This window comes from Python bivittatus, unplaced genomic scaffold, assembly GCF_059951505.1.
Source record: "Python bivittatus isolate LINGU-HERP-01145 unplaced genomic scaffold, Pbiv_v1 ctg000340_np1212, whole genome shotgun sequence".
Classification (NCBI taxonomy): Eukaryota; Metazoa; Chordata; class Lepidosauria; order Squamata; family Pythonidae; genus Python; species Python bivittatus.
Window position 1 is genome coordinate 7,932,164 of NW_028277056.1, and position 26,486 is coordinate 7,958,649.

General features: G+C 39.8%; 1 protein-coding gene across 1 annotated transcript in view; it reads right to left on the minus strand.

Annotated features, from left to right (window-relative positions):
* Positions 1-80: 80 nt before the first annotated feature.
* DLG2 (discs large MAGUK scaffold protein 2) overlaps positions 81-26,486 on the minus strand; it is a 958,242-nt gene continuing 931,836 nt past the window's right edge. Inside the window, exons 23-29 of the mRNA XM_088140514.1 lie at positions 24,578-24,619; positions 18,814-18,864; positions 17,578-17,679; positions 16,599-16,771; positions 14,634-14,743; positions 12,374-12,465; positions 81-11,174 (exon numbers count right to left, since the gene is read on the minus strand). Coding sequence (XP_087996640.1) covers positions 11,068-11,174; positions 12,374-12,465; positions 14,634-14,743; positions 16,599-16,771; positions 17,578-17,679; positions 18,814-18,864; positions 24,578-24,619 — 677 coding nt within the window. The 3' untranslated portion in view covers positions 81-11,067. The remainder of the gene's footprint in view (positions 11,175-12,373; positions 12,466-14,633; positions 14,744-16,598; positions 16,772-17,577; positions 17,680-18,813; positions 18,865-24,577; positions 24,620-26,486) is intronic.

A 26,486-nucleotide genomic window follows, 5' to 3' on the forward strand; every position in this document is an offset into this window, starting at 1 on the left:
TGAATTCAAATGAGCTTGAGACTCAATAAACACACAAGGACACAGATGGTATGAAACATACATCTTAACTTTTTTTTTCATTGTGTGTGCTTTATTTTATTTTATTTTATTTTTTTACACAAATGGAATGGATGCGTTGAGTATTTACACTTAACAGGAGTGAAAGCTGTCTAGTGTATTTGTAAACTCCACTTTCGATTCAGAGTAAGCCCACCCCACAAGATTACATCTGAGTTAAGAAACATCCGATCAAAGCACATGAAAAGAACAAAACATACAGGCTGTAATTACTGTTTAATGCATGAAGTAGCCCATTTCAACACAGAAAAACAAAATTCCTGCTTTTAAAAGTAATTGAGAACGAGTGTGTTTGCCAAGATTCCACATTGCCATTTGTTTCAAAAATGAGGTCCAATGAAAATTAAAGCCCTGTTTTTTATGGACAGAAAATGCTATTTGTCCATCTAGCTTGGCAACCATCTACTCCCTACACAAATAAACATGTTTCTGGGTTTTGCCCATTCTCCTATGGCATGGAGCAAATTTAATATTTGCAACCAACTGATGATTTTTGTCATCAAACACTGAGTTGGAATGGGGTTTCCATCTAACTTGCTTGAAGAGCTGGTTCTGATTAGCAGAATATGGATTTTGGTTCTTGATGGGCTCAACTATGTTTTTTCAGGCTGTTGGGCCGTCAGATAGTTAACAAGGGTTCTTTAAACCTTCCTGTGTGTGTGATTTTTAAGGCTTGCGGGAATTGTTGAAGGGGCGAACTTCATGATTATTTAACTGCATTATCCTATAGCAGGCAATTGGATAGAACATTTCCCCTTTGCTTTACCTTTTCTCTTTACGTGAAAAGAAATTGAATGGGCTAACCCTCATTTTGACTCTGTTCCTTAGTACATCAGAGCTATTAGAAGTCACACAGAGTACAGGACTAATTGTGAGTTCTGTGTTCCTGTTGCCTAGCAAATGGGCAAAGCTATGGAAAGACCTCTATGTTCTACATATTCTTCATGTGTTGTCTACAGGGGCTATGAGTATTGTAAGCTTCCAAAAAACTTGGCATGTACTCTTTCTATTATCTTGGATCGACTGAGCTTGTTTTATTCCTCTGTCAAGTTGTACTCCAAGTACTTAATGGGCTACAATCTGCTCACAAAATGAAAGATGACTGAAGATGTTATCTGAAACAGCTTCCAAGCCTGACAATTACTCTATTTAGCCCAATAACTTTTGTACCGACTGTCAGTGGCTTTCCACATGCTAGACCAGTGTTTCTCAGCCTCGGCAACTTTAAGATGTGTGGACTTCAACTTCCAGAATTCCCCCTGCCAACATGCTGTGAATTGAAGTCCACGCATCTTAAAGTTGCCGAGGTTGAAAAACACTGTGCTAGACAGTAGACCTCTTTAAACCAGCTACCTGATCTTTTTACTGGAGGTGTTAGGATCTGGACATTTTGACTATGTTCTGCTATGGAGCAAAAGTTCCTTGTCAAAAGAGGCACAGGGTATCTTTGCAAATGAATTTAATCCATATTTGAACTAAGATAATCAGCTGGGGAATTGAGATTTATAATAGTTACTTCTCTTCAAACAAAACAACGCTATCCATCCTTTTACTGGTTGGTAAAATTTAGGCAGGCAATTCCAAGTTTTTTTAAAAAATGCCCTTGGAGGCTTTTGCCATGACTGAGAGAAGGGTTCAAAAGCTGCATCACCTCCTTGGTGGGAAACCCTGAACCAGCCCTTCATAGGAGAGATGTGACACATCCTATGGCCATTTGAATGCCCAGTGTGGCATATTCTAAATTTTTTCCCCTTCAGTCCATAGGATTGAAGTGTTAGTTAACTTAGAAGGTCTATTTTAATAGACTAATTAGACTTAAAGTTACATGCTGGAAATGTGGGAATGGGGCACAATCTAAATTCCTTCACAGTTCTGTCTTTATATAAGCTGTGACCTAAGATTCTTTTTAATGCATTTGTATCTAGACGTATCATCTCAAAATTAAGCTTTAGATGCAAAAAGCCATATTTAGAGTATACTGGGATTGTGCATTTTCCTGGAGTATTTATTTTAAATGTGATTTGTATGATATTTTTCCTACCAAAAACTGCAAGCTTGTAGACTTCATGCCTCTTCTGCCCCTTCCTTCAGCAAAGTTTATGGAACTCTAAAGGAAAAGGAAATTACTCTGCTGTTCTGTCTCTCACTCTCTTACCACCCCAGAGAATGTGCCAGTCATACCCAGTGTCCTTTTGTTCTCTAACAAAAGGCTCCCTTTTGAGAAGAGAAAGGAAATAGCATGTCTACTTTTTTATGGTTCTGATTATCTGAATTCATCCCGTGTTGCTCTGTTTCACTTCCAACTTCTAAGAGTGTAGTCTTCAAGGAACCATCAAAAGAGTGGGTTGCACAGGAGAACATGATAGGTGCATCAAGACCATCCTTTCATCCTAACATCTCTATCTTGATGGGGAAGATCCAAAGATAGGCTACAACTACATTCAACCCAACGTAGGTATTACTTCATTACAGAAGTTCCCTCTACTCTACATGTTCTTGTGATGAATTCATGAAGAAGATTGAATAGGATAGCAAAAAGAGGTATGAATTCCATGGGTGAGGTCTGAAATCAGAAAGACCAGGAGTAAAGTGTGTGTGATCAGATAAAACTTTTATCAAGACAAAGTGGAGATGCTTTCAACAGCCATGCTGAGAAAAGAGAAAGATCCATTGCCACGTAAGAGTAGGAGAAAGAGATGCAGGGATTAAACCCTAGAGCTGACATAGACATATAGTTAGATTCCTAGCTTCTGCGGGAGCTGATCTTAAGAAATTCTTTTTCATCTGCAATAAAACCAAGCTATCTAACTAAGCCTTGTCCTTGAATCTTCTGATAAGCTCATGAGTGGGTGTTTAGATTCCTAGAGAAGGATTTATCTTCACTTTATTGGGCATGAAGCACTGACAATAAAGATTGGTGGAGAAGAAAAGAAAGGAAGGACATAAGTAAATCTGAAAGGAAGGTGGAGTGGTAGAGAAGGAAGGAACTGGAAGTTAGATGATGATTTAATGAAGATTGTTGGGAGAATGTTCTTCCATCCCATATTTCCTTGCTTTCAAGTTCCTGCTATGGCAACCAAAATAGAGAGATTGGTGCAGCACCATCTCCCTGAAAGCGGGGTATTTTTCATGGCCATACATTGGCATTTCTGAATAATTACAAAGCTATAAAATTGTACCATTGGCAGGGTTTTAGGAATTCATCTTCCATCAGTGCAGGACAGATGCTCACCAGCTTCTGCTTAAACACTCAGATAGAACTGAGTTTTCTACTTCCCCAAATAGTTTGTTTCACTGCCAAAAAACTGTTATCATTCTAAACTTTCTCCTAATATTTAGCCAGAATCAGCTTCCCTGAAATTTATACCGTTGGTTCTAGTTCTACAAAAAATAACACAACTGCTCCATTTTATGCCTGACAGCTATTTAAAAACAGCTCTCTCTTTCATTTTCCCTTCTCCAGGATTGGCATATGCAGGTTTATTTTTCCACTACTCCTAATAGAATTTTGTGACCAGCCTTCTTTCCAGGGTGATTGCCTTCATCTGCCATACTTCACTTTGTCAAAGTTCTTAAAATATGGTATCCACCCAGTACTGGTCAGATTATGTTGTTATGCATGTTATCTAAGGAGCAAGTGCCTGGAAAAAGAAAATCAGAATTGTGTAAGCCATAGTATTCTCTGTAACACTCTATGGAAACAAAAGTTGGACTTTGAAGAAGCAGAATAGGAACAGTATTGATGCCTTTGAACTTTGGTGTTGGAGAAGACTCCTGAGAATACCATGGACAGCCAAGAAAACAAAGCAATGGATCATCAAACAAATCAACCCAGAGTTCTCACCAATGACCAGGCTCAAATTATCCTCCTTTGGACACATTATGCAAAGGCCCAGAGTCTGGAGAAGACTCTAATGCTGGGAAAGGTAGAAGGAAAGAGAAGAAGAGGATGACCAGCAGTAAGATGGATAGACTCAGTTACAGTGGTGGTGGGTGCACCATTGGAAAGACCAGGTTAGGGATAGATCATCATGTAGAAAATCTATCTATGTGGTCACTAAGAGTTGACACCAGCTTAATCAATAAGTCCATCAATGTTCCATATTAAACTCTGATGGTTTTCTTATTAAGAATATTTCTTTTGCTTATACAATATTTGTAATCATTGCATAATTTCTGGTGCTGACATTCCTACACAGCATTGCATATTTTGAAGTTGTCAGCCACTTTAAGGATGAGCCTTTCAACAGTATGGTAGAACTGGTGAGTGTATATGTCTGTGGATATGTAAATAATTTAAATAATATTTAAGGCAATAGTTCAAAATAGTTCACTTGGAAAATGGAACATCCCATATTCTTAAGAAGCAGGATACAGTCGTGATGGGAAAATGAGAAGAGACAAAGGGGGGGGGGCTGTAAACATTGTTTATTCCATGCCAGTGTTTTCCTGTGGAAACAGGTTACAGGACCGCCAGGAATATAACTACACAGCTCTTCTATTCTCCATTTGAATATACCTGTGTGTTGATTTAGGTGCCATGGATCATAGTAGACTTGGAAGCAAAGAAATTAAACGTTGGAAGTGAATCTTCCTTAACAAAACCATTCAAATAAAGAGTTTCATTGCATCAGGAGTGCCTAGCTTTTGTGCATACTTATTTGGGAGGAAGGCCCATTGAAGTCAAAGGCATCGACTTATGTGTCAATTATTTTGTAGTACATGGTCAAAGTGACACAAAATTCCCTCTTTGGAAGGGGTATGCAGTCACTGATTTCAAGGAGCAGCAAAACAGCCCAAGGATGGTCCAGTTGGATTGCTGGTTAATCTTGCCACTCCTGCTAATTTATTTTAGGCTAATGCAAGCTGAGGACAGGGGAAGAAATGTAGTCTAATCTGCTTGTTTTGGTTCATTGACCTCAAAGCAAGGCTGGTTCTCTTCCAAGTCTTGGTTCTAATCTTTTTGTTTGCTTGCTTCTTTAATCAAACTTTTAAACACTGGGAACCTCTTGCAAATTGACCATTAATACTTTGGAGAACTTTAGTGTTATAGGCACATAGAGAGTCCTTTCCCATAAAAAGGAGTAAAGCTTAAAATGGTTTTCATGTGGAAAGGGGTTTGCAGGAGAGCTGTGGGCCAACTAACCAAGGTTTTTTCCCCCCTAAGCCGCATCACTTTCCTTCTAAAAAAGGGGAATAACCACAATGTAAGAATAAAGAAATACCAAAAAAAAAAAAAAAAAAGCCAATTTTGAGGACATGTGAGGTGTGTAAAAATGGCTTGTGAACAGATAGGAGAAACAAGTTAAAATCATGTTTGTCAGCATATGCACAGCAAGATGGTTTCTCACTAGTTATAAAGCCATGGTTTATTTTTTGCTCTTTTTGCTGTTTGTTTTTGCCCTAGGATTGATGGTGCTACAAATCTGTAACAATTTGTTACACATTGCACTAAAAAAAAATAGCACCTGGGATGTGCTCTAACACATTTCCCTAAAGCATCTAGTGTTTGCCATCCAACTCATCCAGGTCCCAGACCCTCGGAAGATGTTCTCACATGGAAAACTAATGGATTGCTCGGAGCTTTAGCACCAATGATATCCAAGATATCTTCTGTTGAGTCATTAATGATAACTTCCACCCCACTCCCAGTCGGCTCACAACTGCAAAAGGTCATTCTGCATTCACTTATAACTTTGGAAAAATTCTGGTTCTACCTGGATTTGCAAAACATCCATCAAGGGAGGGGGGTGGGAACATCCCACCAACGCAAAAGTAGAAAAGTTTGGTCTGATTGGGAAAACCATTGAACTGAAAATGCTTATTTTCAGGGGATTGAATACTCAGTAGGCTTCCCAAGAAGTAGAAAATCAATGGTATCTGAGCTGAATGATTAAAAAGAGCTTGATTTACTTTTTAAGGAATCTTACCAACATTTTAGAGGGAGAAGTAAATTATAATTTGATGACGCTCCCTGAATGATTGCCAGTTATTTTTGGATCTATTTATTTTCTATTTCTTATTGTAATTTTGTAATTTCAATTGATTTTAATTGTTTTGTAAACCATTTTGTAAATCGTTCAACGAGATGGGCGGTGGCAAACTCAATATATATAAAAAAATAATTACATACGGAAGCTATAATATTTTTTTAAATCCAGAATCCATAGGAGCAATCAAAGCAACAGAAAAGCAGGTACAAATTTTCAAAGCTTGGACATTTTTCTTGTTCCATTTTGATTGTCCCTAACAAAGAGATTACATTATGGATTTTAGATTTTCATGGGTCATGCTGACAATGACAGCCTTTAATGGATTTTTATGTTATCAGAAGTATGAAAAGTTGCAACCTTTAAAATGCATGGGGCTAGTTCTTCTTGCCTTTGAAGAAAAATCCTATAATTAAGTGAAGGTTAAAGATTCCCTGAAACATGAAATGAAAAAGAAAATGTATTTCTTAGCCTTCCAGGAGCATTTAATAATTTTACTTATCTAAGATTCCATATCTTTTATTAGAATAATTTGAGAACATATATATTCTCACCCCTATTCAGCACATGCATCCTAACTCTTCTATCCCTGAACATCCACATTAGATTGTCATGTGTGAAGATGGTCTACATTTCTACTATCCATTTATCAGTGGCCAGAAAGACATAGTTGGTTACTATGTTCTACTCAGTTCCACTTAAACCTGACCTCCTTCCCCAATCAATGTACAGAGATGTGAGGGAGAACTTTGATGAATGGGCAAAGGAAGATGTTGAACCAGATTGGGACTCACGTGCGTTCAATCAGTCTCTCCATAGACTACAAAAAATGGAGCTTTGCAATCTCTATAATCTCTTAAAGACAGATGACCTTTGCAGTTGGGCACGTTCTCTTCTGCATGAATCCCTACCTGCTTCTATGTCGCCATAGATCTTTATCAAGTGGATTCATGGAATACTTGAGAAGGACCAAGCTACCATATGGAACCTCTTTCAGCTGTCAAGGACAAAATTCATCACCATCCAGCCATGAAACAAATGGGAATGCAAATCGTAAGGAGAACAAGACTCCTTGTGAGCTTATTATAGTTTTCTTTGTTTCAAAGTATTCCTTCCTGCCTTCCAAAATGGCAAAGGGCAATTCTAAACATGAAGCACAAAACCTAGTCACAGGGAAAAAAGAAAAAAAAAAGTTACTACAGTAACCAAGGACTTGTGGACAAACTGATTGTGCCAAAGCACGGTGTTACTGCCAGGCTGGAAAGCATAGCACAAGACAAAGTAGTACATTTACCAGTAGGTTGGTTCTCCTAAAAGATATGCATGCTTAAGAGAGAAACAAACTAGAACAAAACAAACCAGCTGATGTGAAGGCTAGAAAACAGCTGAACAAAAAACGCACAGGTTTTTGTGGTGTTTTTTTTTGCTTCAGGCCTGTAAAGAAATGTGCTGAGCCCTGGTCCTGAAACAACTCTTTTATGCTGATGTAAAATTAAGCCATTGTTCCCAAAGCTTTGGACTTTTTTCCTGCAGATTTCTGCAAAAACAATTCCAAAACTTCAACAATGATTTCCTTTTTTTTTTTTTTTTTTAAGAAAAAAGTTTCTAGCCCTTTTGATCTGGTAAATAATTCAATGAAATCACCCAGATTGGTTGGCTTCCTTCCTTCCTTCCTTCCTTCCTTCCTTCCTTCCTTCCTTCCTTCCTTCCTTCCTTCCTTCCTTCCTTTTTCTTTTTCTTTTTCTTTTTCTTTTTCTTTTTCTTTTTCTTTTTCTTTCTTTCCCCTACACCTAGCACGCTGAAACAAAATTGTACTTAAAAAAAGGATTTTCCCACATTCATCTTAAATGGGTTAATAATTTAACCATCGTAATCAGTCTGGTTGCACAGAGCAAGTTAAACTGTGATGACGAAGAAAAAAGGATTTTCATGTCCCTCAGTGGCTCCATTTGCACAGCACATGAAAGCCTAAATCTGACTCAACCAAACACAGTTGCTGTGTTCACATAACATACTCTGCCCTAAGAAACAAATAAACCATATTACGGTGTAACATGATTATACAACATGCTAAGGCAATGACTCCCACAAAATGAGGAATCTCATCTTCCAGACGATGACTATTTGACCTCAGTTTAATCTAGCTTCACATGTTCAAATCCAGCCAGCAAGATTTTTGGACAAATCTCTTTGACTTACTTCTCCTTTTTATAATGGGAATAATTCACTTCAGGAGGTTGTTTGAGGACAGGCGAGTGGTTACAGACACCTTGCGTTTTGAGAAAGTGCTACATAGAAGTTTAAATTCCCAGAAATATTGCACTCATTCATGTCTGAGAGCTTTCGTATTAGTAGTTTTCTAATTCTGCTCTAATGTATTTGCTCATTTGTTTTCCAGGGCACACATGGAGTTTCCTCTTGTTCCAATACATGTTTGGGATTCCACTACTCCCAGGAATTAAGTTTCAACTCAGGAAAAAACAGTATCGAAAACACTTTCTTTTTATGGAGCATATGAGAGAAAATTATATTTACTCTTAACATATCCTTACAAATTAAAACCACGTTATTGTTTTGTATTTCCAAAGGTATAGAAAGAGATAAGACAGAATTAATTTTCTCTCCTCTGAAAAACAATCCAGCAGCTAAGACCAGTTTTGAGATCATCTGGTTTTGAAAGGCTACGTTGAAACAAAAGTAGTATTTCCGTCCTTTCCAGCAGTGTTTCACAATTCAAACAACTGCTTAACAGAGTCAGAGAATTTGGAATTATAGAAATTCAGGCTGAAGAAACACTTCAAGGGGGTTGCATTGAAACATTAAGGCTGCAGCCTTAAAACACCAGGAACAATGTTCTGGATGGAGGATGGAGGATTCTTCCTTTTTTTTTTTCCTGAGCTGTGGTCTCAGAAAGGGAAACCGGACTTCAGTTCCCCACTCTGTCTCCCTATGGGCCCTGATATCTTATTTTTTTCTAAGATTCGGAAACTATCACACTGGAAACTCCAAAACTGAGCAGAGTTAGAACTCGCCGTTTGGTGAAGTCAAAGGAGAGAGCTGTGAGGATCCCAAACCCTCCTAGCTCTCGGCCACGACCCCAAAGGGGAGGCAGAGAGGGTTAGCTGAAATAGTAGCCATATATATATTTACCAAAAAGGAAAAAGAAAGGAACTTGGAAAGAGCAGAAACTTTTCCTGGCTGGGTTTTAGTTTGTTGAAAGTTTCTGAACTTGGAACTACTTAGTTGTTCTGCAAATTAGATTGCTTTGCGAAGAAAGTGGATTATTCTGGGAAGCAACTGAATTGTTCTTTGAAGGTAGCTTTTATGCTCCATAATTAGAAAACAAAATTTCTAGAGGTTTTCTACAAGTTGAACTTTTTAACTTTTTTTTTTAAAAAAATGAAACGAATATTCATCTTCAACTAGCCCAAAATGAATTATTTTGACTGAATCTAAAATCTGCTTCCAAAGTGTAAAGTTTTGTTTATAACGTTACCAAATACTTTGGACCAAATGCCTAATTAGTGGCTTGCTAGCAACCATTCCTACTGGCAATTTCTCTATAAACCATTATGGAAAAGCTGGTAAGAGAGTTTATAATGGCAGCTGTCTAATTAAAAAAAATAAACCAGAAATTACATTTGAACCACCCCAATACTTTATTTTTGGGAGTGGGGGAGCAAGTGTGTGGTGAGAGTGGGGTGGAACCCTTTTTAACAAAGAGATATATTTTTCTTTTGTCGTAAGTGCATTTTAGGAGTATTATGCACAGTAATTCTTGTTAACTAAAATAAAAATAGGAAAACACGAGACCTAAATTCATAAATTCAAACAAAGAGGATGAACATATAGAAGTTAAAATTCTTAAGAAATCTACTGGGAAAAAGAATGAAATAGTGCAAATTGAAAATTCTCCTTTTGCATTTTTCTGCCAGCCAAGGTGAAAAATAATTCACCTTTCAATTACTTAATCTTTACAAAATGTCTCACAAAATATTTTGTTACCTATAGAAATTAGTGCCTATACATCAATATAGATTCTTTAATAAATTATTCCATCTTTAAGTGCCTTCTATATTCATATAAATGATAATATAGACAATTAAAATAAAATGTAAAGCTTTTCCCAGTTGTACCCTCCTTGGTCAAGTTTAAGTACCCTGAATCTTGCATGTTCATGCGAGTGCATTTCAGTATGAAAGCTTTCCTTCCCATCAAATCTCACTGAATGATTAAGAACCAGATGCAGTGGTGGGTCTGAAGTAGATGGGGAGAAATTATGCTCCAGCTTGGGTTGGGATGAGGGGAAGGAGAGAGATGCATAGTTATGTGAAAAGTCGAGGTGCTGCAAATACAGATGTACTATGATCAAAGTAAGTCCCCGATCCAACATCTGGGAAAAGAAAATAATCAAAGCATTCGAGGTCTCAGCAGAGTCCAGTGGAACATGGGATCATTTTATGCACAGCGCAGGCCATTCAGCTCTTCCTCCAGAGAACTGTTAAGTAGAACTTATGGCCACATCCATTTTAAATGGGAGCTCAGAAGACACGTCCTGCAGGATTGAGACACTGCGGAGATTCTTTAAACCACCAAGAAACACATTGAGCTGAGCCAGCACCGGCTGGGAGAGAGGCAGCCTGCTGGCCATTTTTGCCTCCAACGTGCATCGTCACAAAGCTGTGTGGTGAGCACACAGAACAGTGTGTGTGTGTGTGTGTGTGTGTGTGAGAGAGAGAGAGAGAGAGAGAGAGAGACTTAATATGGCAGACTTTTTTTAAAAAAAATGTTTTTCTTTTTTCTTTCCCCTTTATGACCAAATCAGTGTCCTTCATGGCTTCGAACAGTTTGTGTTGTATGTTCAGAGAGAAAAAAAAAATCACATTGACAGCAAAACGTGAAAATAACTCCCCCTGCCCTCCCCAAAGCTTCCAAATAAGTTAGGATTAAATTTTCTTCTAAATACTTCTCCGTTGTAATTAGAGTTGAGTCAGCTACTTTATAGCTTTTCCTTGGAAGGAATCCAGATGAAAGGTCCCGATTGTTCTTCAATTACAAGTTTGGTTTGGTTATAGATATCTTCTAAGGTTTCTCCTTGGACGATTGCTACAGGAAGAAAAATAGATTTTATCCCTTTTCAAAAACAAAATTTGTCAGCATTTCTTTTATCGATATATCTGATACGTAACAGAGCTTCATTTTGAACAGGAGGCAAACTGTGGCTTGAAAATTCATTTTTGTGAGCTGTGAAACCCAAGTGTTACACTCTGAAAGTTAGTGGAAAACTGCTGAAGAATACTTATGTATAATTTTTTCATTTATAATTTTTCGCTTATAATTTCACAGGGTCAACGAACAAACAAACAAATGCTTTCCTTCTTTGGTTGGCATCAGGAGACTCGTAACAGACTAACCGGTCATGAAAGCTTATGCCTTTTAATGACATTTGTTAGCCAGAAAAAGTTCTACTAGACTTATGATTTGTTTTGCCATTATAGACTAACATGGCTTTCCTCCTATAATATTTCCTTGGCTTGAACAAACCACTCTTTTTGAATTTCTCCAGTTGTAAACCATGAATCTTATTGTTCTGAAACTTTGCTGGAAGGTCTGGTCCTGTGTTGGCTCTGGGCCTTATGCTGTGTTGCAAATAAGGTCCACAGTTCTGAGATAAAGCCACATGAATGCAACATATCTCAGAATCAAGTCTTTGAATGTTCACAGAGTGATTTGCTTGAACGTTTGGAGAGCTGCTAACAATCAGAAGAAACATACAAAGCTAGGCTGATCATTGTCTTGCCCCAAGGAAAAAAGAAGCGACTTGTACACGGTCATTTTTATGCTACTCCTGGTAGTCCTCACTTACCAACCACTTGTTCAGGGACTGTTTGAACTTACGACGGTACTGAAAAATAAGACTTATGACTGGTCCTTGAAGTTGCAGCCATCACAGCGTCCCTGCGGTCATGTGATTGTGATTTCGGTACTGGGCAACTGGCATGCATTTATGAAGGTTGCAGTGTCCCGTGATCATGTGATCGCCATTTGCAACCGTCGCAGGTGGCTTCCAACAAGCAGAAACAATGGGGGAGCTGGCAGGAAGTCACAAGTCACGATCTTGTGATGTCACGTTTAATGACTGCACCACTTAGCGACAGAGTTGCTGATCCCAATTGTGGTCAGTAAATGAGGACTACCTGTATTCCTCTGATAATTCAATTTTTCTTCCTTATCCCCAAAATGTCACCAGGAATAAATGATGCACTCCCCCACTTCATGAAAAAAGGAAGCCTTTTCAAATGTACCTGTAAAATATTCTCCAAATTCTTGTTCTAATTTCATGGCTCGGTCATAGGTCTTCCTGGCCTGCTCCTCCGTGAGGCGTTTATTCATTTCCCTGAAACACAGTTTGAAAACACAAGTAAGGGAGAGGGAGAAATCCAAGCAACATTTCATTTGCCCTTGGCAGAAATAAAAATAAAGCAATAAAGATCAGTCCCAAATGGACCTAGCTAAAAAATAATGGCATTGTTTATTCAGCTAATTCAACATAGGCATTACTGGGGAAAATATGACTATCCTATTTGAGCCTCTGGAAATAAATGCTTATTACTGGCAAGTGGAAAACATTTTGCATGCATTTCCTGCCAGTATGGTTGAATAGTTAAAGTGTCGGACTAACAATGGGGAAGACCCAGGTTCTAGTCTACCCTCAGTCACGGAAACTCAATGGTTTGCCTTTGGGCCAGTCAGCCAGGCCTACTTTGCAAGGTTGTTGTGGGATTCAGACAAGAAGGATCCTGATTCATGTCATGGAAGCTCACTGCATAGCTAGACCAGCGACATCCTTGCAGCCCAACCTACCTCACAGGGCTGTTGTTGTGGGGAAAAATTGGGGGGAGTGCTATGTATGCTGTCTTAACCTCCTAAAAGGAAGGTGAGATACAACACTAACAAAACTAATTAAATAAAATTCAAATTAAACCTTTCGGGGATATATTCCTTTCCTCTCCACCCCTCCGTTAAGTGCATAGTCAAAATATTCCCAAAGCTATAGGAGCAGAGCTTCATTTGTCCAAGCCTTTGTAAAACAAATTTTCTAAAATATATTTCCAGTGCCAAATTCAGCCCAGAAACGTTTTTAAAAAAATCAGTGTTCTTTGCCACTGAACACGTATGAAGTAGCTTAAAATATATTTCCAGTGCTGAAAAACATATATATTTCTAGTGCCAAATTCAGCCCAGAAACATTAAAAAAAATCAATGTTCTTTGCCACTGAACATGTATGAAGTAGCTTCTGCTTTGCCTGTAAGAATAACTGCATCTTACCCATCATCTGAAATTACTGTGTGTGGTTTCTGGGTCATAGGACGTGGCTTCCCTTCAAGGCACTGGTTAATTTTAGAAAGTCAATGGAGAAATGCGGGCAAACGAGACAGAAACTTTCCACCCGAATCAAAATCTCTGGCTTTGTCAGAGACGCGTGCAGACATAGACTCGGCAGAATAATCTACGTGTGTTGCTTGGAAAAAATTATATGCATTGTGATGCATGAGGACGGCCTGAGAAGATCACGCCAGCGCCCGTATACTAGTTGACCTAACTCTGTTGCTCGCTGAACTACCTGTGTGCATGGGCGAACCGTAGAAGGAAAGAGCAGCAAAACAGAACTGTGGGGGCTTCCATTTCAGTTCCCACCTGAACGTTGCTCTGGTGCTTCTGCACGCAAGACAGAATCGAGCTGTGACAGTCAGAGGATTCCCATGGAGGACCTCTTCCTGGGCTCTGCTCTTTCAAACATCGGGAGGAGCAGGGTGGGAAAGAAGGCCTGAACTTTTATATGAGGCACATCTTGAATGCAGAAAAACCTACCATGACAATGTAGGTGGGAATCCTTCTCTCGGATAGGTTTTTCTTTTTGTTTTGGTATTATTATTCCTGGAAAAGACTTCGTTGGTTTCCCTTTAAGGCGAGGAAAGCATTTGCAAGGTCACAACTGCAATTCTCTCTGCCTCCGGTTCCTCAGATAAACACACAATAGAAAAACGAAGTGCCCATAACCCGCCTCCTCAAACTCTTGTTTGGGCCCTCCGTAAGCTGAAACGGTTGTGCTAATGCAGTGTGTCCAAACTTGGCCACTTTAAGATGAGTGGACTTCAACTCCCAGAATTACCCAGCCAGCCATGCTGGCTGGGGAATTCTGGGAGTTGAAGTCCACTCATCTTAAAGTGGCCAAGTTTGGACAACACTGCGCTAATGGAGTGATTGATAACTCAGACTTTAAAATGTTGTTTCCATCTTTTTATGGAAGTCCTACTGCTCAAAAGTCAGACAGCTCCATTCAGCAATGGGGGTCGGGGCCTTCCGTTAACCCAAATCTACACTACTAGCCCCAGGAGATCAAATGTCAGTGTTCATGATGTGTTTGAACCCAAGAAGTGTCCTCTATTTCCTACATCCATGCATATAAATGAGGTGGCACGTTAATCCTTGCAATGGGAGATCGGAGTTCTAGAAAGCTTTACCCCAGGGTGAAAAAGTAGGCCGGAGGAGACAGTACTCACATCAAGGGCTCCCAGGACTTAGGCTTAATGAAGATAGCAATAGGATAGAGTTGTGCAACTTGAAGTCGTTTAATTGCATTTCCTGATACATCAAGGATACAATGTTTGCCCTAATGAAAGGAGAGGAAGAAGGTTTTACTTTTGAGGTGCTGGCGGCATTTCAGGGGACAAAAAAGGCAGAACTTGCAAGGTGGACCTGTTTCAAAATTAGCAAGCAGCCTCGCAGTTCTTCTGTACAGGCCCCTGTAAAGTAACAGATGCCATATGAGGACAAGCAGTATCTGTCCAAACCTTCTGTTCATTTAAATGTGATTTTCATTGGAATGGAGTTTCTTGGAGGAGCTGCCTAAATCTGGCATGGTTACATCTTACTTCCCTTCATCTTGGCCAGCTTCATCTTCGTCCCTCATCTTTCTCAGCTTTGTTTACAACATCTGAGGCATTTTCTCGTGCAACTCGTTAGGAATGGAAGACTGAGGTTTGTGCTCCCCCTCAGCTATGGAAGGTCACTGATTTTGAGCCAGGCCCTCTAATCAACTTGTCCTACCTCACAGGCTTGTTGTTGTAGAGTGGGGACAAAATTGTTGGAGGGCCAAAATGAAGGGAGACCTCCATCTATACCGTCTTGGGCTGCTGGAGATACAGTGGAATGTAAACCTAGCAAATAAATAAACTAGGGAAGATGCTCTTTAAAAAAAAAAAAAAACAGCACAGTTTAGGAATATATGAAGTGCTTAGTCTAAGTGAGATCGCTGGCCCAGGTAGACCAGGGTCTCCACACTAAAAGTGACTCTGAACGAGCAGGATTTCCTCTAACATGAAAACATTTTCCACACACACACACACACTAGCTCTTCCAAAGTGGTTCAAAAAATGGACAGAAGAGCTCTGAATGCAGATGTGGGCAAAAGGAAGGGGTCTGGTCTGGTCTAGATGGGCCAGAACCCTCCCATGTTCTTTCAATGCCTGTGGGCTGGTTACAAGAACTACTGTATTGCATTTCCAATTTTAATTGCCTATTTTAATATTAGCTTTGTTGTACTGTCAGAAATGATTTACCTTTCATGTCTTCTTTACATTCCCTGCACACTTCTACCTCTAACACAATGTTTCTCAACCTTGGCGACTTGAAGATGTGTGGATTTCAACTCCCAGAATTCTCCAGCCAGCTTGCTGGCTGGGGAATTCTGGGAGCTGAAGTCCACACATCTTCAAGTCGCCAAGGTTGAGAAACACTGCTCTAATGTTAGGGGGAAATTTAACCCTATGTTGGAAACCCTCCTTGCAATTCCTGAAAGGGTTCCTCTCCTGCAAAAGAGGCTTCTGTTTTTCTGCCCCATTCTCAGGAAGCTTGAGAAAGTCTTTGGGGCAATGACTGGAATTTTACTTTAGGGTTTGGGGGTGGAGGGGGGGACCAAGAGGGTTGGGGTTGTGCTGGGGTTGTCTTCCTATCACTCTGTAGCTTCCCTGGCTGCTTATTTTTCCCAAGCTAAGAAAGCTCATAGATAGGAGTTTCCTTCTGAGGTTTTCCTTTGTGACTGGATGGAAGGAGGAGAAGCCAGAGAGGCTGCAGATCTGCTGGGGAGAAGTTGATGTAATGAAAGATAATTTGCTTCCTTTATAATTAAGATAAGTGCAGGAAACCCAGTCACTACCATTATATCTAATTTTTCTTCTCCTTTGGGGGAGTTTCTTTTTGAATAAGAATGGTTGGAGAAAAAAATAAAGAAGAAATATTTGGCTCCGCGTTAGCAAAACTCACCCACATGCTTGCTATTGAATACAATGTGTTATTTGCATCCTTATATGGAACTCTTTCAAGAGGACAGAAATCATACACTTTTATAAATCTGTAAGCTGCTTCTTAGCTTTCCCTAAATGAAAAGAATTTAGACCTAGAACTGCATTTAGTATGATTCATTATGATATAGCGCTTTCTGCATTTGTACCATCTGGGTCATTTACCCTTTCGGCCACAAATCTCACGGACTGCACGCTTGTTCCATACAGATTATCGTTATACTGGCCAGCCTCGATGAATTTGTGCTCTTGAATGTCCTTTTCCATTTGTTCTCTGGAGATGACAAAGTGGTAATCTCTACCATCCACTTCATAATCACGCTTTGGTCGAGTGGTATCTTGGGGGTAACAAAAAATGAAAGAGGTTTCGCTAAGTGCACCAAGACACAGGAATTCTTCTTTTCTGATTCTCCTTCTTTACATTCTTATTCTGAGATCATTGCCATACATGAGCTGATACATGCAGAAATGGTTGTACACCCCCATGTCCTCCTGGACTTCATCAGTCTTGGGGATATTTTCAGCAGCTGAACTGATAAATATCAAGCAGAACAGCTCCAGACATCATTCTGCAAAGAATATTGCAGAATTTCTTTCACGTTAAACATTAAGCAGAGCATAGGGATTTGCAAAGTGAAGCATCAGATTCTAGGGTCATCCTTCTTTCCAACACTGCTTTCCAACACCAAGTAGTTCTTAGAAAATAAAAAAAGGGGGAGAGGTACAGCCCAAAGATTTGTTACAGAATGATGTCTACTTACCTAGAAAGAAGCTAAAGACAAGCCAGGGATGTCAGGGATCATTATGGGGCTGTGGGAACATCTCTAGTCTGCCTCTTGTTAAAAGGGTATTTTATGACTAACCATGACCTAGGGGCAGCCATTTTGGAATGAGCAAGCTCTTTCCTTCATGGTAACCATTTTGTAAACATGCTCAAGACATTTTCAAACGTGTCTATTGTCCAACAGAGGATGAGGGCCACTACCCCACTGGTTTCTGAGGGATACATTAGCATAAAATAAACATGGCTGCTAATTTTATAAGAGTTTCAGAGAGAGGACAACCACAGAGGCAAATTAGCATGCTGCACCTGATTCTAACCCAGAAGTGTTGACAGAGATGCCTCCTGAAGCGTAATACTTACGTGGGACACAGGAGCCAAATTTGTCAGGGAATTCAGATATCAAATCATCATTAATCCGATCTTTCATTGGACCGAGGATGATAACCGGCCTGGTGTAATTAACTGAAATGCAGAAAGAAAAGGTGATGATGGAGGTAGCTTTTTCAGCAAGCAATGGTGAGAGGTTGATGCCTACAATTTAATTCTGAGTAGATATCAGTTGAATTCAATCAGTTTGGATTATGCATTTAGATTTAATACATGGAACAATGGACAGATGATGTTTCCCAAAACAAAGGCTTCATAACTGGGAATTTTATGAGATGCAACTGACGATCCCTCTTCCAAAAGCCTGTTGGAATGCTTCTTCATTGAATTGTTCTCCAAAAGATGTGATGGCCATTATCTTTCTATGAGTCTGGGTTTTCCTTATTGGAAAACAAATGCTGAATTGTGCAGTCATGAAATCTAGCAAAGTCTTTCTAACAGTATATGGGACATTGGACAGATTAGGGTTGTTTTTTTTAATGATCTCTTCCATCACGTTCTTTGAATGGGATTGAAGATACCAGCTACATATATTTTATAGAATTTGTCCTAAAGAAATGTGAATGGATTCAACACCTTAGCTCTGGGCTATATGTAAAATACAATGGAGAAAATATCTATACTGAGAAATTGCATGGACACAGTGCAGATCAAACAGCTCCTCGTGATCTCAAAAGCTGTAACTGATCAGGCTTGAAGTTATATGGTTTAAATAATCATTACAACGACTAACAAAGTGGAATATTAAAATGTGAAAGCAAGACGTTTGCTCTATATTCAACCACTCTGTTATGAATGAAAGTGTGTCTAGATGGTAGGATATTAAAGAATTGCTCTCTCTGAATTGGAATTTGCAATGCTTCATTGCACAGACCTGCCTCAAGGTTCCACCTCCTGCTTCTCTCATGCATGGAGCTGGGCAGAGGCTAGATCTGTGTTTGCAGAAAATGAGAAGGTGGAGTTAAAAAATGCAAGTGGAACTTGAGCAAAAGCAAAGAGAGCTAGAACCTCTCATTCTGCCATGATAGAGTTAGGGAGGGAGTTTTTAGGAGGGGAGCACAAATTTAAAAATGGTAGTCCCTATAACCTACAGTGTAAAGTGGTATCACCCCACCTTAACAGCCCAGCCACCTTGTTTTGCTATATAAATTGGCTGGCTTTGGTATGGTTAGCCCAAGCCTACTATGGAGCACACCAGAGCTTGCTTACTTTCCTGCCTTGTTACAGGTTCATAGGACAGAATGCAGTCCTCTTGTCCTCCTGATGAGAGAAGAAAATAGAGAGACAATCAGCATGGAGAAACAGTGCTTGCATAACGCTCTCAAAGATCACATCTGCTTCCTTGAATCTCCAAATCTTCCTTTGAAGTTACTCCAAAATGCTCTCAAGCAATCTACCTCAGCTTCAGGTCTCAAATTACACCCTGACTTATCATTACAAACACAGGAATAACACAGGTGTTAGAGATATCTAATGGATGAACCTGCCCTGAGCAGGAGGAAGGACTAGGTGACCTTGTGGATAACTCCCAACTCTGTGGAAGCTATTTAGTTGTGGCAAGGAAGGGTTCCCCATTAGTTCTCTGTGGCTGCAGCAATAGAAATTAGATAGAGAATAAATGGTTAATTTCTTGTATGGCAGCATTCTGTGACTTTTGAAGGACTCTTGAAATTTAAGGCTTTAAAATTGCTCAGGCCTTGCTTAAGAAGTTAGGGTTAGGAATCCTCCTGCTTCTGGAGCTCTTACTTGGCACAATACCTTGCATAATGCTTTTCTTTATTTTCTGTGCTTTGATTCCCAAATCAAGGCTAGATGGGTTAGAAGAAAACATCTAGCAGAAATCCATATTTTGGCTGGACAGACTAAATGGGGGGGGCATAGTTTGAACCTGGGGGAGACTCTAGGCATGAATGGGACAGGATGGAGAAACTTTGTTCTAGAGCTCCACACAAGCTGTGGAGTCCTTGCAAGTTCAGAGTTCACCTCTCATTTCAGTGGATCCTTTTTAAGATTGGGATTGAGTTCCTATGAATATTGAATACTGAGTTCCTATGGATTGTCATAACACTGTATAGCACAGTGGGTCCTTAAGGGGTAATGCAGTGTGGGAAGTTCATGTGATATAATTTGAATATCACACATCACTTTAACTCTTCCCTCAATGGGCAAATCAAAAGTAAGCCACTATTTTAAGCTTAGAGCCCAACACTTCGCAAAGGGTAGCACTAATCCAAGCTATGGGTATTCTGGGGCAACATGGAAAATCCATAGTAATTCAGTTCTCTGAAAATGTGAAGTTTCTTTTTTTTTTTTTACCCTCCCCCAAGTTTTTAGCCCTTATGATTGCTAAGATGTTTTTGAAACTAAGTTAATTTCTTAAACTAATTATCTGTAAGTTATCCACGGACTAGAACACCATTCTCTTGCTTTTTCCAAAAGAATTTATATAGAGGTATGAACAAAGTTACAAGCTTCTTAAGCCCAGTTCTTTCTTTCTTCTCATTCCACCCCCCTACCTCCCCCTTCAGCTCTCATAAAAACACTAAACCTTGAAAGTAATCTCTCACGGGAATATTAGAATCCTGTGAGTTCTTCATAGGAATACTTAAAAATCTTCTTATGTTCTGTGTTGTGATGAGAACTAGTATAACCCTGTGCAATTTCAATGATTTTTTTTTTAAAATTAGAAGCATTATTTATTTTTGTTTAATGTTGGGAGTTGCAAGTGCCGTTGGACGGCTGGTGACAACATCCATGTCCCCCAGGGACAGGTCTTTATTGAAATCACGAATGCAAAATTTGCAAGTTGACTACTGCACTTGCCACTTCTAGTTTACAATCTAAGATATTGTAACGGAATGAAGGGACAGATTGTCCACTGCTGTTCAGAAACTGGTTCTGGTGAGTTAACAAAGATGTCAAATGCCCTGATTTATCAGGAGAAAGTTCCATACCTTCCCAAAGTCCTCCATAGATCTGGAAGTGGAACTTTTTCCCCAGGTGAGGCTGTTTCTTAAGGGTTAGCCCCATGCCTTCAAAATTGCTCCCTTTGCATTGCTTACTAAAGGATCTTGTACAGCAGAGTTAAGGAAAAGCTCACCTTCAGCTGCAGGAGATCCATCAAGAATAAGAGTATACCATCCTGGAGCCCATGGGCCACTTCCTGAATTGAGCATAAGGTCCTTGAAAGCCAGCTGAGATAAGGAATCTTTTGATCTCTTTTCCATGCCCTCGCAACACGTGTGTGTCTGAGTCCTTTAAACAAAGCCCTTTCATGCACGGGAATGGAAGCTGTTGTCTGGGTGCTACATGACATGACCAATAGCTGAATTTAAAATGAAATCTAAATGGCTACGGAGGGTTAATATTGGATCTAATACAACCAGTAAGCAAAATTTGCAGCCAGACAGACTCTGCTCCAGCCAAAGCCCGTGAAACTGCTAGATCAGAATGGGGGAAACTATGTGAAAAGCAGCATCTCAGAAATTCTGCTGTTTGCTCCTGAACATTTGCTTTCATTTGAAATGCAGAGACATGCACACAGGTACACGCATGCACACAGTTCCTGTTGCAGCGTGGCCTATTTAATTGATGTGGGCCATTGTGACCAATTGAGCAATTAGGGAGAGCCACGGCAGGAATGAAGGAACAATTGGCGTTAATTGTGTTATGCATATCATTCAATGCAGCTTAATGGAAAGCGTATGGGTCTGAACCTGCACCTATGTGCTGGTTCATGAATGCAGAGGAGAGACATCATTATTCGCAACTCAGTAAAAGGAAATTGGGCTGACTGGGAATTACGGGAGACAGACCCCCTCCTCTTGCAGGGTGAGAAAAGCTGTTTGAAACAACCAAGCGATATACTCAAATTTGAATGCTTTTTTTGATCTGCTTAATTGCTTTAAGCAATTTGATTCATGAGGGAAGCTGAATCTTCTTCTACTTACTCTCCCTTGAGTTTCCACATGCATTCAATCCCTAGTACAGCTGGATTAAGCACATGTATGAAGTCTTGGATTGCTGCTAATCAGGGACAGTGATCAGAGACAGTCAACATTTGGGGTGGGGTGGGGGCAGAAGACACATTGGGAATTATGAGGATTCCCTCAAAAAGGGTCCCTGATGCAATGGGTGTAGCCAGTCACAATGGATGGATCACACCCATCTTTCCTCCTAAACCCCATCTCAGTTTACCTTTGGCTTGGACAGGCATGCACTCAAGCCAGAAGGAGCATTGATTCAAAATGACAACCTTAGAATCATCTACTCTAGGCTCCACTAAATAAACATCTGTTTTGAATAGTTACAACACACTCCAAAATTGGGCTTCATCCAGATCTAGTACACTACCTTATTTACCTAGTACTTCTTGGGGAAAAAAGAAATCAGCTTAGAGAAGTGACTACATTTTTTTATTAAGCCTCTTCTGGGAAGTTGATTCAGTGTTTGTGTCTTCTGACTTAACAGGTCAGGGAACCATGCCAATGTTTTCATCTTATGGTGCCTGGAAAGAATTTAGGCACGCAAAAATGTTGTTTGGGGATCACCTGCAGCCTTAGTTGCCAATCTCTGGGCAAATAGCTCTGGAGAATAAAGCCTGTGGAGAGGTCATCTGATGCAGGAAAGGCCACCCGATTAGAGTGAGCCTTGCATACAGATATTATGAAGAAAAAAGAATTGTAGCATTTGCATATAGTACTACCATTGCTACTGAGAGACAGTTTGGTGTCAGGCTAGGAACCAGGAGACCATGAGTTCTAGTCCATCCTTAGGCACAAAGCCAGCTGGGTGATCCTGGGCTGGTCACTCTCTCTCAGCCCTAGGAAGCAGGCAATGGCAAACACTTCCAGAATCTTGCCAAGAAAACTGCAGGGACTTGTCCAGGCAGTGACCAGGAGTCAACATGGACTCGAAGGCAACCCCCCCCCCCAAATTGTTGCTATTAACTGAGAGGTGTCCAAGTCCACAGAAGTGTAAGTGCTTCATGATTGGTGCATAGGATACATGTTTCACAAATAGTTGAACACATAAAGCAAACAGCAGAGAAGAATTGGGAATAGAATGAGTCCTTTCCTTTTTTTTTTTTTGCGTTCTGTTAATATGTTGGGCAGCTCTTGTTCATTTCAGAAGGATGGCAGGATGTGTCAGAGTAAATTTTCTCATTTTTAAGATGTCAAAAGATTCACTGCTTTTTTGCTGCAAAATAATGTGCTTGCTATGTCTCTGGAAGTGGTTTGATCCTTTTTAAAAAGTAGGTGGAATATTGGGTAGCACATCCAGCTGAGTAGGTCTGTCCAAACTTGTTTTGCCTATCAGAAATACATTTTAAGTATTTAACTATTGTATGGAAAGTCTCCAACTTGTTCAAACATGTCAACTTAATGGGGAAGTCAGATTCCACAATAATTTCTATATGTTTCGTGCTTGCTTAGCTTCAGTTCCGGTCAATAAAATGCCTTGCTTTTAACTAAGGAACTGAACATGATTTTCAGCATTTCAAAGGAAATGATTTTGAAGGATGCCTTCTATAATTTTTGTGTTCTCCAACATATTAATGCGTACCTACTTTTTACTGGATGCAAATAGTCTCAGCTGACTCCCTGATGTAGCTGCTAGAATACCTTAAGGGAAAGGACCAGCAAAGGGGAGCAAATTAGGAGGTCCACAGATGAACCCACAAAGTTTAGGTGATGGTCCAGACCACTTCCAAAATCTGCTGTCAAACTGAAATTTTGATGTAACAGAGGGGAAAAGTATTAAATATTTTGCAGAATAAAGAATAGTCATTGTATTTAATGTTTTGTTTCCCCGGATCTGCCAATTTTTTGCCCCAACTGTATCCACGTTTTGGAGAACAGCTTCTCGTATGCCATTCCAAAGACATGTATGGCTTTTTAGGTGCTCTGAAAGGTCTCCATCACAAAATAAACATCCACCAGCCACCAACAAAACTTTAACTTACTGTCTCTTTCAGCTTTTATGATATAGCCTTTTATTTTTGTAATTTTCAAAAAAGTAATGGTCCCCTGTACTGGCTTTCATTATCATGTAAGTGTGTAAGCAAAGCCTCTGAAAGGCAGGATGAAGAGTTTTATTTAAATCAGTAGCATTTTCATTTGTTAATGGTGGTGGAGACATTTGGCTTTGGTCAAATGCAAGACAGAGAACTAGCCTATATGGACAACACTTCTGACTAGATCTAAGGAAGCTTTCTGGGGTTTGGAGAAAGTCTAAACCTTAATGGTAGAGCATATGTAGAAGGTCCCAGGGTTGTTTCCAGCTTCTGCAGATAAGCTTTCCAAGAACTGTCACTGAGAACATGGAAAGCTTCTGCCAATTAATTTTGGACTAATTGGATAAAACACCCAAGTGGGTAGAACATCCAACTTTCCCACCCATCCAGGTGAGCCAGTTCCCAAGGGCTTAGATTCAGAGGCGAAACTGTGACTTAAGGGGGACTAAAATGGAAACCACCAGCTCCAACCCTCATCTCAAATACCCCACAAAAGGGAAGGGGCCATCACAAAAGGTCAAGGGACAGGTCCCTCTTTCTTCCCAAGGTTGATGGGTTTATTGTTTTCCTAACATGCCTCTGAGCTTCTCAGACACACATGTGTAGGTATAATTGGAAATCATGTGCTGGACTGAAAGTGTTTGCTCCAACAGGAATGTTCTTATGAACCATTTTCTTGAAAGATGATGTTTGGATGTTGACCAGCTGGACATAAATTACAAAACTACATTAATTTTTGGAAAGGCCTGCCAAAGGAGACCGTGTCCATTTCAGAGGTGCATTAAGAAGTGATAAGTATTTGCAGCCCGTTTTAAATCAACCTCTTGACATTTTCACAAGGTTTTTTTAAAGTCTGAAAAGCAAGGAGAAGAAAAAAGACCAAAGGAAAAAGGAAAAGAAACTAAACCATAAGAGGCAAGCCAAAGTAGAAGAGCCCCAAGAAATGCCATAACTTACTGTAGCTACTTTCGCTATCGCTGGCATTAGAAGAAAGATGTTCTGCAAGAACAGGACAGCAAATTAAAAGGACATAGTCAAGCACCAGAATGTCAAGCAAGCACTCCGGTCGTGCAGTCAGCATGCAGAATAGGAATTAAAGAAACAGTGTGGTAGGTCAGCCAAAGAGTTTCAGAGAACTGGAGTAGGAAGGCCAAAGACATCATCACTTGTGGATACACTGAGAAAGGGTTGTAGGGCTGGGGGCCAGTCCTTTATCTACAATAACAGCAGCCAAAGAAAGCATTAGTGATGTCTGTGCAAAGACTTTGTGTCTTCAATTTTCCTTAAACGTTTTCCAGGGATGATGAAAAACCAAAGAGAAGCATCAGCCATGTGACATGACTCATATGTGATATACATGGACTTTGCTAGTAACGTATGGGGCTATCTACATCTTCTGTGAAAATATATGCACAGTTACCCTTTTTCCTTGGGGAAAGGATGGTAGGGCAGGGCTGACTCAGTAGGAGCAATGGAGAGGGAGCAATTAACTCTTTCCTGACCCACCACTACTCTTCTTTCATCCATTGCTTCCTAAAGCTTCTGTTCTAAAAGAAAAGCACCATGGTGGCTGCTTGTGTTGTTGCTATTATTCTTATTCTTATTCTTAGTAGTAGTAGTAGTAGTAGTAGTCATAGTGGTAGAAGTGGTACCGTTATCTAGATGGGTCTTTGATACTATCCAACGTACAAAAAGTTTCACATGTAGAGAGACATTGCAATCTTACAATTTCGCACCTTTTCTTTAGTTTCTCAAGTTAATTCAGAAAAAGCTCAGGGTCTAAAAACTGCTTACGTTTCATTGTGAATCCCAGACATGGTTCTATTAAATTCATAGGGACCATTCCTATCCTACACTACTCTTTCCAATGTGACTGCTAGCAGTCAATATGCAAAATTAGTTCTTTCTCTTTGACCGAGTCTTATGCATATAGTAATTACTTTAAACATTCTCACATAATTCCATTACAACAGCTTAAGCTTCCGAGGTATGTGCCCAGAGAAAAGCCTGTTGCTCGATCCCGCACTTGGAAACATGTTCAGCACTAGGGTTTAAATTGGAAAGTACAAATGGGGACTACAAGTGATTTTCTTTTCTAATAATGCCTGATTTAGTCCTGTAGATGCATAGATAAATTTATTTACAAAATACAAAGTTGTGTTATGTTGTACTAAACCTACAAAGCAAAGTACTATTTACTGTCCAATCTGTTGTTCCCCAGATGTGTGGATAGACAACTTCCAGAATTCTTGGCAAGCATAGTTTTGGCCCACAGTGAGTATTATCACTGTGTCATAGACACACTCCTGCGTTCCTCACAGTAGAATAAAATGAATTTAGAAACTTAAAAATAGTAGCTTACCCTTGTTGTAGACTAACATACCTGGGTTGGGAGCAACAACTTTTGAAAGCTAGTCTCTTTTGTCTACCTATAGGGTAGCCATGAGGAACATGTAGCCCTACAGGTATTTTTGGACTATAATTTTCTTTAAACCTGATCATTAGCCTCCTGTTCAGGGTTGATGGAGCTGGAATCCAACATCTGGAGTATCACAGGTTTCTCCTTCCCTGCTGTAGACTCTCAGACAGATGTTTTCTACATTCTTGCTCCCCAGGATTTTTTCTTAGCTGGAGAGCTGGCACACAAAATGAATGTTGCTCTTTGAAATATGACTCTGAGGAGACAGAATTCACTTCTAAGATTAATAATGATGCTTCTAGAAGCATCTGATTACTTGACCTTCATCTGATCCAGGACATTTCTGATCTAGGTCTTCTGGAGCAGGAAAGTAGACTTTCAATAGGACATCTACCCTTCTATTGGTAGTCTACTGTTGTCAAAACTACATGGAGCTTTACATAACCC